General features: G+C 34.9%; 1 protein-coding gene across 1 annotated transcript in view; it reads left to right on the plus strand.

Annotated features, from left to right (window-relative positions):
* The window catches only part of LOC104625087 (lipopolysaccharide-responsive and beige-like anchor protein), a gene marked incomplete at its 3' end in the record, with an annotated part of 42339 nt that extends 31833 nt beyond the window's left edge, over positions 1 to 10506 (plus strand). The window contains exon 8 of the mRNA XM_010292624.1: positions 10354 to 10506. Within this exon, the coding sequence (XP_010290926.1) occupies positions 10354 to 10506 (153 nt within the window). The remainder of the gene's footprint in view (positions 1 to 10353) is intronic.
* Positions 10507 to 11358: the final 852 nt, after the last annotated feature.

Genomic DNA, 11358 nt, shown 5'->3' on the forward strand with positions numbered 1-11358 from the left:
TGTCAATATCCCGTGAAAGCCTTGGATCAATGATCAAAGCAGGAAACTAATGCTGCACTGTACTATAACCTTTGGTTGAACTTTTCAAATTTTGATTTCAAGAGGTGATATGTTGCATAAAATTTAATTCCCTAGTTCTCCCCTCTCCATTTATTTAAGCAATGCAAATTAAAAATCCTTTGGAAGTTTACTAGTGTCTCACTACCACTCTGGAATTGTTATTTACTAATTAGCTCAGCACTGCTGCCTTTAAATGATTAACTATGTGTTTTTTAAGTTAAATCTTCTCCGTTGAAGAATATTAAATATATTTCAATTTTGTGAGATTAACACTTAGTACATTTAAAGTACTAGACAGGCATGACCATTAACTCATTTAGTTACTTCTTAATTTATGTTATTAGTGCAAACAATCCTGGTTAGTTTTGTTAATACTGTATAAAAAGTAAATATGGATAGCCTGGCGGTGTTTAACAGAAAAATAGTTTAGTTTGAGTCTTGAACTCAGTCCTGGAATACAGAAGTTAAGTCTGTCTGTTCTTTTGTGTTGTTTTTTTTCTGTGATGAATGAGTAGACTTGCACATACTTGTTCAGAAGCAGTTGTTATTTCTGATTTGGTAGCTAACCTGTTGCAATAAATTTATTTATCATTATATTTACAACAGCATAATTGTTGCCCATGTTGCTCTTTGCATTTATTTTCTCTTTTCCAAGTGTAGTACTTTGCTGATTGTTTGGGGTTTTTTCTACCATATATACAGTTTTTCAAGATTGTTTGAAATTCTCATGCTGTCCTCCAAACAGCCACGTTGCCTTTTTAGTGTAATCTGGAATTTTATTACTGCACCTTCTATGCCAGGTCATTAGTGAGTTTATTGACTGGTACTAGGAGCAGGGCAGACCCCATGTCCTCCCAGTTTGACAGTGAGCTATTGATAACTGCTCTTGGAATATGGATTTCCAGCTTGGGTACTCCCACATTGTTGTAACCTAATCTCATCTCCATTTCTCTGCTTACAAGAACATCTGAGACTGAGACAGTCTCAGAAGTCTTTCTCAAAAGTGAAGCAACAACTTACCTCCTTTTCTTTCACCATCCACTGTTGCAGTTACCTTTTGAAAAGAAAATTAGATTGACTTAACGTGATTGATTTTTTTACCATTTTAAACCAAGTTACTGTCACTAGTATAGAGTTATATACTGTTCTTCATGCCTTTCCCTCTACTGCTTTGTGTGTGTTCCTTTTTCCTGTGCTTATGGGTTGGTTGGGGGGTTTTTGGTGCATTTGATTAGTTTTGTTCAAAATAAGATGCTGGAAGAACATAAACTTACAGAAAACATTAGTAAGCTCCAATTACGTTGTTCCAGATTCTTCCATCATACAATGGGTACTAATTTATGAAAGTCAATTTTGTGATGTGACACACATCAGTGACAGCTATTGTAAAGCTGGTGTCATGGTATTTAATATCTGAATTCATATCTCATACAGGTTGGCAAGTTGTGATCCTTTATCTTGTCCTAAGGTTTGCATAGTATAGAACAGCTTAATTTTTAGGTACAGAAATGCTGTTTTGGAAAGTTAACTGTATTATAAAACTCACTAGCATCACATTGTTTTGGACAATTTTTCTTTAAACCAAGCTTCATGTTTAAAGTCTCTTTGAACTGTAACAGTGTTAAACAATGTCTGCATTAATGTGTAGATTGTCTTGGGCTTCTAGGAGCATACTAATGTTATAAAGTGGGTATCTGGTGTATATAAACATGAGTGAGATTGGAGGAGAATGGGTTTGGTCAAGATTCTTCAGGAATGTCCTTGGAGGAGACAGCTTGGGAAGCAGGAGAATGCTAAAAAGACATCATGATTTCATTATGAATAGGATACCGAGATTGAGAACTAAATTATAACTTAAGTGATAATCATGTGTCTAAAATGTTGTCTCAAACTGTAGACTGTAATAAACAAAGAGCTCCGAAAGTAGCCCTCTGTCTTCTCAATTTCCATCCATTTTATAATTTTCTTTGCCTCTAAGTCATCTCTACGCTAATGACTAAAGTTGATCCTGGACAAAAGTTTTTTTGATACCATCACTGACAGCGCCAACTTTGAACTAGAGTTAGCCTGTGCTAAACCAAAGATTCTGCTAGCCATAGGAAATTCTCAAAAATCTACTTGAAGCTATCATAGTGCTGTTATATACTGTTCTTCAGTTTTTGTAAATTGTTCTTAAAAGGAATAAAGAAAACATTGGCTGCAAGTATGCAATATTTTACAAGATTTGTTGAGTTTTGGTGCCATGACTTCTTAATTAGACAATGGCAATTAAATAATTAGTGGTAATTAATGGCAATTAATAGTTAGACAATTAAAGTATAGCTAATGCATCTGATTAACATTATTGAAATATTTAAAATTAAAGGAATAGGTGCAGTATAGTAAACAAAATTCAATCGTGTAATACATTGATCTCATCGGACAGATGCTGAGATAATTATATAATGTACCGATGTACCTCAATCCTTTACTATCTCTTAACTTTTCTTCCTTTCCAATACACATTTTGAGTGAAATAACACCTTTCAAAGCTTACACAACTTGAAGCCATCCAGGCTAAAGTTTTCAACTGTGTGTTCTTAAAGGCCTGTGCAAAGCATTTATTAAAAAAAAATTCCATTGAATACTGATAAAGAAATTATACAGAAATCTGGTCATAATATGTCCTGTAATCTCATGTCTTTTTCACGTATTTTTACTGAATGAAGCACATCCAGGGAAACTTTTGAGTATCCACAGGAATTACGGGGTCCTCTTTTTATTAGAGTCTGAATCCTGCTCCTGTCTGTGAATCCTGATGTATTTTATCCAAACAAGCACAAACTGTGCGGAAAATCTTTGTTATGGTAGACAAGTTAGACCTGTAATCAAATATAAATAGACTATATTACAATATTAAAATACTGGTCGTGTTACCTGCAGTGATAGATATTGCCTAGTTTCTGTGACTGTTGTATTTATTACTGAGTCGTTATTGGATCACATGTATTCAATATGGATTTTTGTATTCAGTGTGGATTTTTTCTTTCAAGCATGAGATTCTTCAAGTCTTCAAGAAGACTTGAGAATCTGCACTCCATCATTGAACTTTATGGGCAATAAACATTAAGGTGGGCATTGGGAAAATTCTGTTTACTGAGTAAGAATACATGTGTTTTATGTTTGGAAAAGGTCATTAACAGTTGCAGCGTTCCATAAAGAAAAATACCCTGCTCTGCAAGTATTAGAACAGATTATGCTTTATCTCCTATGGATTTGTTTCTTGCAATTGATTGACTTATTTGTCAAAAAAACTGTAAGCCTCAAATTAAGAATTTCTCAGTGATGGGATATTTGTTATGGTGCCCTCTCTGTGTAGCTTCTGTGGAGACTAATAAAATGTGAACTTATGCTGCACTTACTGGGCCCCTCAAGACACACACATTTAATGGTTCTACTTGCCTGCTTATTGTTTTTTAAACTTGCAGGAACTTAGTTATCTTTATAACCTGCTGTAAAATTTGGCTAAAATTGACCAAGAAACTGAAAATGTTTTTGGAGGAAGTTGAGGATGCTGTAGACAGGCCAGTGAGCACACATGAGCTGCAGGATTGAGTACAACTGATTGAAAGGCATGTTAAGCAATATGTTTAAACCTTGGTACTAGAGGGAAGAAACTCTAGAGTTCCAGGCTGCTGGAACATTCAGAAACTGGAGGATGACAAATTTCATTACTTTCTTTAAAATATGTATTAAAAAAAAAAGTTGAAGCTCTGCAAAATGGCAAGTCATGCTGATTGAAACAGGCTGCCAAACGTAAGCTTTTCTACATATGCTTTGCATTGTTTTATACTTCTCCATCTAATAGACATGAGTTTCAAAAGTTGCAAGGAATAACACTGCTTTTGTATAGGAAAAATTTCATGTCATTAGTAGCAAGGTCAAAGATGTCTAAGAGCAATGACTAGAAAAATTCAGAAGCAGGTACAGAGTAATTGAAATTTTTAACCATAAACTGTATGCCTGGTGTAGCAAAACTTTTAACATATTTAGGATGCATGTCTCTGGTTTTCATAAAAGATTTGTTTTTCTGTAAAATTGTGCCAAGACCCATAAGAGGAAAATACTTATGTGAGTAAATACTAATAATTCTAAATTCAGTCAGATGCATATATGGTAATCTGGGGGAATTGCAGTAATTAAAAATACAGACATCTGGGTGTATGGATCAGAAAGTTCCATCTAATATCTGTCATCTACTTCTTTTATACTCAGCCATTATTGTATTGAAAATGAAACAAATACTTTTAATATCTGCTCCAAACTATTTGTGTAGCTGTTGAAATAATAAATGTCAAGTAATTATGGCAAATTTGCTGAAGTCCAAAGGAGAATGACCAGAAATGAATGGAGAATCCGAAGGAGAATGTCTAGAAAATGAGACCAGTGATATAACATTGAAGGTTTTAGGTTGTTTATTCTGGAGAAAAGAGGAACAAGGACAGAAATGTAAAGTGCTTTGGCCGTGGCATTTGCAATGCTTTTATCCTGCTGGGGGTTCTGGCTGGCAGGCCCAGTGCACTTCGTTTCATGGAATCATAGAACAGCCCAGGCTGAAGGGACCTTGAAATATCATCTGGTCCAACTTTTCATGGGAAAGGGAGCCTAGACAAGATTATCTCGCACCTTGTCCATCTTGAAAACCTCAGGTGATGGGGGCTCTACCATGTCCCTGGGGAGGTTGTTTGAGTGAACAATAATTCTCACTGTAAAGAATTTCTTTCTTATATTGAGATGAATTCTGCTGTTTACTGCCTGTCCCAGTGTGCTGACATGCCAGTCTTGGTGCTGGAGTGTGTGCTGTCTGTCCTCAGTGCAGGAGGGGGCTAGTGGTCAGAAAGTGCTGGTGGGAATGCATCTCGCTGTCCCTGAGGTGAAAGCTGCTCCTACACATTGATACGTGTAAAAAGGGGCAACTGCCACTTGTGTTCAGTCCGAGTAGGACAAGAAATGGGCTCCAGCTGCAGCAGAAGCAGACTAGATGTTAGGAAGACCTTCTAGTGGTGTGAACAGATGAACACTAGAAATGTATAGGATCTCCATCATTGAAAATTTTAGAACAAGGCAGAGAAACATCTTTCAAGAATACCTAATTATAATTGCCTGTGAATGGGAAGGTGGACAAGGTGACCTTTCAGGGTTTCATCTGGACCTTTGTATGATTCAATATAGTCCTTTTCAATCCCAGTTAATTTAAAAAAATGGAGGAAAGGAATGTAGTTTTATATACAACTTTTTTCCTCTTTCTCTGTCAAATTAACCTGAACTACAGATTACATTGTGTATAAATATGGTCAATAAATAGCATTGCATGCTTATACATATATCCTCTGTAAAAAGTAAAATAATTTTGTGTATATGTAATCCATGTATTGACTAATGGATTTGAAGTGCCTTAAGGATGCATTTTTTATGCAATGAAGTCTTGACTTAATAAAATCTACTTAATGATCAATAATGAATCAACTACTAATTGTAATTACCACATATTTCCTTAATCTACTATAAACATCTGGATTTCTTATAGTTTTATTTGCTTAATTGTAAATTACTGAAGATTTAAAAATTGTTCTTAAACTAGGAAATATTTGAAAGGTAATCTCTTAGAATTTTCAGGATTATTGACATTGACAAAATTAATTTCTTCATTAATTCAATTTAGAATTTTAATGGAAACCCACTGAAGTATTTTTCTTACAAGCTGGGAGAATTTCAGGCGATATCTTGAGGCAATTTCTTAGTTCTGCAAGAAATAACAAACATATAGCAGATGGAGGGAAACTCATGGGTACTTAGAAATTATGCTTTCCCACAGTCATGAAAATTATTACATTGAGTGATGAAAAAATGAAATTTGAATTAATTTAATATATTAGAATATATGTTTTGAATGCCATTTAAGTCTCTTAACAGAGGAAAGAAAGTGTGGCAATATGAATAAAAACCTAGACTTCTAATATGCATTTTTATTATTCTGTTTGACAGGTTATATATAGGCTTAATATTGCTTAATGTGATTGTCAAATAATTTAGTTTGAAAATGTGGTATCTTATAAATGTTTTAATATGGTTAGGGAATCTGTGCCACTGTTTCTAGACACCTTGGCAGATCATATAACTCTGCTTCAGAATTAATCTATTATTTTCTAAATGAAAGAAAAAATAAAATAACATTTCATTACATTAGTGAAACAAAGTATCTTGTATAGATTTTTTTATGCGTGGTGGCAAACCTGAAAATAAATCATCAGTGCTAAAGTGACGTTCTGTTGATATTACTTGTTTGTAAAAAAATCTTTTTAGTGAAGTTTCCTTAGGAATCATTGTCTCCAAGTGGTAGAGGGTAATTTTTTTTTTAGAGAAAAATTGTATTTTAATTGCATGCAGAACTTTATAAGCATTTTAATGAGAATCCTGACATGGCAATTTTTATCTTTAAATTTTTTTAAAAATATGTACCACTATAAATACTGTGTGTTAGATCCATGTTGATATTTACTGGGAGCTCTTTCATCATTTGCAATGAAATCAGAAACACGGCAGAAGGAGTGAAGTATTGCTTATCATAAGGATGTCTGTATCTACCCTGTAGAACTGGTGAATTCCAACAGAGGAATTTCTGAAACTAATTTTCAGCACAATTGTGCTAAAGCAAGAGCTTCAACAAATCATACAGATGTTTTCATTTTTCTGTGAAATCATATAACAAAAGAAATGTGGGACAACTTTACTGTTTCTGCACATGTGCTGAGTGCGTAAAATTTCAGAAGGGATTCAGTAGAATTAGAAAAAGTATGAAGGCAACCCAAATGGTTAGTCAGAAGGGAAGACCTCCAGAGAGAAGGAATCTAAATTGACTAGAATCCTTTAGCTTGCAAAAAGAGACCACTGAGGAAGAATGTGATGATATATATAGGTCTGTAGTATCCATATCCCAGAAGGGCATATAGAAGAGTGAAAAAGGTATTAATATTTACTATTTTTCACAGTACGGGTACTAGAACCATCCACTGGAACTGTTAGGAAGCAGTGTTAGAATAGCCAAAGGAAAAACCTTTGTAGATGAAACTACAGTGTGGAATCCATGATTAATGATTTTTAAAATCAGAAGCACAGATTAGTTCAAAACCAATTAATTGTAAGAAGCTGACAGAATATCCATGGAAAACTCTATTTACCCTGTGTTAGTCTTCCAGTCCTTGTTCCAGGTGAGATACTAAATGGTCTTTCAGTCTTGACCCCTCATGGCTGGTCCTGCATCTTCATGTGGTATTTGTGTGAAACCACAAGTAACCCCTTCCTCCCCCCCTTCAAAAAACAAGCAAAAAGTGTATTGATAAATTACTTAATGTTCTCAGGTGTCTAAATTAAAGTTCCATTATTAATGGAGCAGTCTTAGTGCTGTCTTAGTGTCAATCTATGCATGTGATGTGAATATATTAGGGAAAAAGGAGAAGACCCCAGAAACAGAGTTGAGAAGGACTGTTAAGGACTGCAGTTACCAAATACATCAATAATATTTGTAAACTTGCTAAAAATTAGATATTTTATTACCAGGTTTATTCACTGTTTTTAGGAAAAACTGTTAGGCTTTAACTAATGTTGGCATTTTCACCCATGTAAAGCCATTGAAAATTTGTGCTAAATACTACTCGGTTAGAATGGCCCAGGGCATCTGTTTGCACTCCCTTTTCCCACGTGTACGTGCTAGCACATGGTCAAGATAAGAAAATCAGGTAATAAAGAAGCTCCTTTTGTAAAAATGTATCATTATGGTGACAGTGAAAAACTTTCTGAAAACCCATTTCTGGAGTAATGAAATAATGTTTTATAAAAGGTTTCTAATAGTCAAACTAACAGAAGTTACTGATAATTTTTAAGTTTCCAGGCAACATATTGTTTCTGTGTAATCTAATGAAAACAGTGTGTTCCAGAAAGCCAAATGGTTTCTGATCTTGAAAGAAACTAATGAATAGCTGTACAGATATATATAAAAAAATAAAAACATCAGTAACATATGTAATGAGCTTATGTTTTAAGTATTCAGAATCATAGTATGGTTTCATATTTGTGGTGCATGCTGCTATTGAATGAACAGTCTAGTGTCTCTGCTTTTTCTTTGTTAGTTTCTGTCTGTGATGATAAAAAACTACAGAGACTTCAGTGTTAGAGTACTTTCTTTTTTACAAACCTTTATCCTTGCTACATTCTTGTTCTTTCACTTATCCAATTAAATAGTTTCAAATCTCTTTTTGTCAAGTACTTGTCAAGCATTTGGTACAGAAGCATGTTTTTACCCTGCCTAGTTAATTAAGGTGACTGTAAACAAAAAGATGTACAATTCAAAGCCAAGCAGTGTTTCACACAAGGATGGAGGTGATAATAGCTTAATTCCTGCTTGATCTTTCCTGTCTTTGCCCTGGCTACTTCGGATTGACCTTGTCCGCAATCTGATGACCTCCCTATTGCACTCAGCCATTTGGAAAGCTGCTCATGCCATAGCTGGCCCTGAGGGGCTATCTGGGAGACCACTGATCCATTGACCCATGTCAAGACTGGGTTTCAGATCTGATCTACTGAGCTTCTGACATAGCTACCTACTGCACCCACTGTAGACAAAGCCAGTGGGGCTGTCTGATTTTTTTTTTCTACTTCTCAAGCGGCACGCAGTTTGCCCTTGCTGTATGGAAGACCAATTCTACACCAGTCATTTGCTATGAAATACCTGAAGCAATTAAACGTATTGATCGTTTCTTTACAAAGGAAGTAAATTCTCTAATTTAGTGACTCCATTTTTCTAAATCCATCAAATTGCTAGGTTTATTGGGTGTATTTAAGTCTCAACATCAAGTTCCATGAAAAAAAAGCACCTTTAAAATATGCTAAGGGCAGAAATATCTATGTTATGTCTTACTAGGCTTTTTCTATTAACTGTTATGCCAGGACTTTGCAGATGTTTATAAAAGTGTGTAAATAAGATTCTAACCACATTAACTTAGCTATGTTTATGTATATCCTGGTGCATACTTTACAAAATAAATGATAACTTAGGAAGTTGCATGTCTGTGTGCAAAACAGGGAAGCACTCCACTTAGCCAGGAGAAAATCATTATGGTTTTGAACTTCGTTTTGCTTCCTAGCACGTTGTGTTCAATTCTGCACTAGAATGTACCGTTTTCTGCTTTAAAAAAAAAATCCATTGTTTAGCCATTAGTATTACTTTGTTTTTCTCATAAGACTTGAAAATTACTATTCTTTTGCTGTATGTGCTTGCATTTTTTCCCCAATTGTGTTTAGGGTAGCAGGGTCTGCCGGCAGAAGTGCCAGGGCGGGCCAGCCGTGGAGGTGCGAAATGCCGCGTTCCAGTCCTGGTCAGCACAGGCCTGTAGAGCACTTGTTTAAAGCGGTGATAGTCCTGACAAGGAATTTAGTGCATACACAGACCTTGTAACCATGTGAAATTCCTTCCTTTTTTTCTTGTGTGTGTGTGAAATTATGCATGATTCCTCCCTATAATTATAGACTGGACACATAATTGAATTAAACAACCTTTCCATGAAAGAATAATATGTCAATATTGATTCAGCTTTGACTGTGTGTTTGTTTTTTTTCTGAATATGCGGTGTAAGTCCAGGTATTTTAGAATTTACAATTTTTTTTTTCTTTTAATTTCTGGGCATTGAATGATCTTAGATAATAGCCTAAACATGAAGTTCTTAGACCCTTTATGTTAGAGAGAATAAGAATGTAACTGGGTTTTACACCTTTGTGGTTAATATATACGGTGCTATTTTCACCCAAACTATAGACTGCCATTTGTGCATTTGCACTTTAAAATGTCCGTTGTATTAAAATGTGAAAGAAGCAGTTTTTCCCAACTTCTTAACATCCTTGGTTGTCTCTTGCTTTCCACTAAATATTATTTGTGCCTTGTGATGTTCATTATTTTAGTTTTCTAAGTTTCTCTGTGCATAATATGCAATCAAAGTTCTGACTTTTTTTTTTTTATAGCCTGTTGTGTTTTAGGTCTTTGTTGTGTTAAAAGCATGATAAAGATTTATCATATCTAAAGGTTTAAATTTTAGAAAGTATGAAAGAGGGCATTTCCCCCTTCTAGGGGGGAGGGAGATGTCTGTGGGAGGATTTTGTGTATTCTCTGTGCCTAATGCCATTCTAATAATTATTTTTTTAACATGACAAAGTACATCCTCTGACAGAATTTCCAACATGGCATTGTTTTTCATTTATCTACAGGAATTGATTCCTGAATTCTATTACCTCCCAGAGATATTTGTCAACAGCAACAATTACAATCTGGGAGTGATGGATGATGGAACAGTTGTGTCTGATGTTGAACTTCCACCATGGGCCAAAACCCCAGAAGAATTTGTTCGCATAAACAGACTGGTAAGATGGCTATCTTTTATTGTCTGTCAAGTAACATTTGTCTTGCAAGATTTTCCTGAAATAGTTTGGATCTTTGCTTGCAACGTATAACTCTTTATAATTTACGGAGGACTATGGCTGAAATAATCTGAAGAAATGTTAGATTTACAAGTTTAGGAAGAAAAAAGGCATATTGTGTTGCTCATTCTTTAGAATTGCTCCAAAAAGTTTGAGTGTGGTCTAAATACACAGGAGATCTTATCCCATTTGTACGTCAGCTCTTGTGGTTCTAAAGAGCTAATAAAATCATCACTTTACAGAAGACTTGAAAAAGCCTGTTTAATCATAGAAATATTTGTCACTCAGGTTACTTAAATGTAATTTTAGGTTTTTTTAATTGTAGTATCCATATAACTCCAAAGATCAGTGAATGCCGCAGCAAAGAACATTGCTTTTTAAATATTCTGCCACCTCTTCCATTTCTTCCATTAAATTGATATTTTTCAGAGCAATTTTTACAAGAAAATCGAATTCTCCTTTGTCTGCTTCATTCCGCAAACCTGTATTACTATTACTCTTCCCTGTTTTGGAAAATCCTGTTGTTAGCACTGCCTGTCTTCACTGTGCCCTCCGGGCAGTGTAATGAATTACAGAATAGCTGTTACAGTATCATTGTTTGGGTTTCAGCACATTCTCAAAGCTATTACATTAGGCTCTTCTCAAAATGAAAGGATTCTGCATCAGTGGCACTCTAAAATAAACAAATTAGAGAAGCTTTTTTTAATGAATCTTGAAAAATGAGGCTGCAGCTTTCCTCTGGTAGTCAGCTAACTGGGAAATAGCGAATTAAGTCATGGAAACCTCTCAGAAACT

The sequence above is a fragment of the Phaethon lepturus genome, unplaced genomic scaffold, assembly GCF_000687285.1.
Source record: "Phaethon lepturus isolate BGI_N335 unplaced genomic scaffold, ASM68728v1 scaffold13498, whole genome shotgun sequence".
Taxonomy (NCBI): Eukaryota; Metazoa; Chordata; class Aves; order Phaethontiformes; family Phaethontidae; genus Phaethon; species Phaethon lepturus.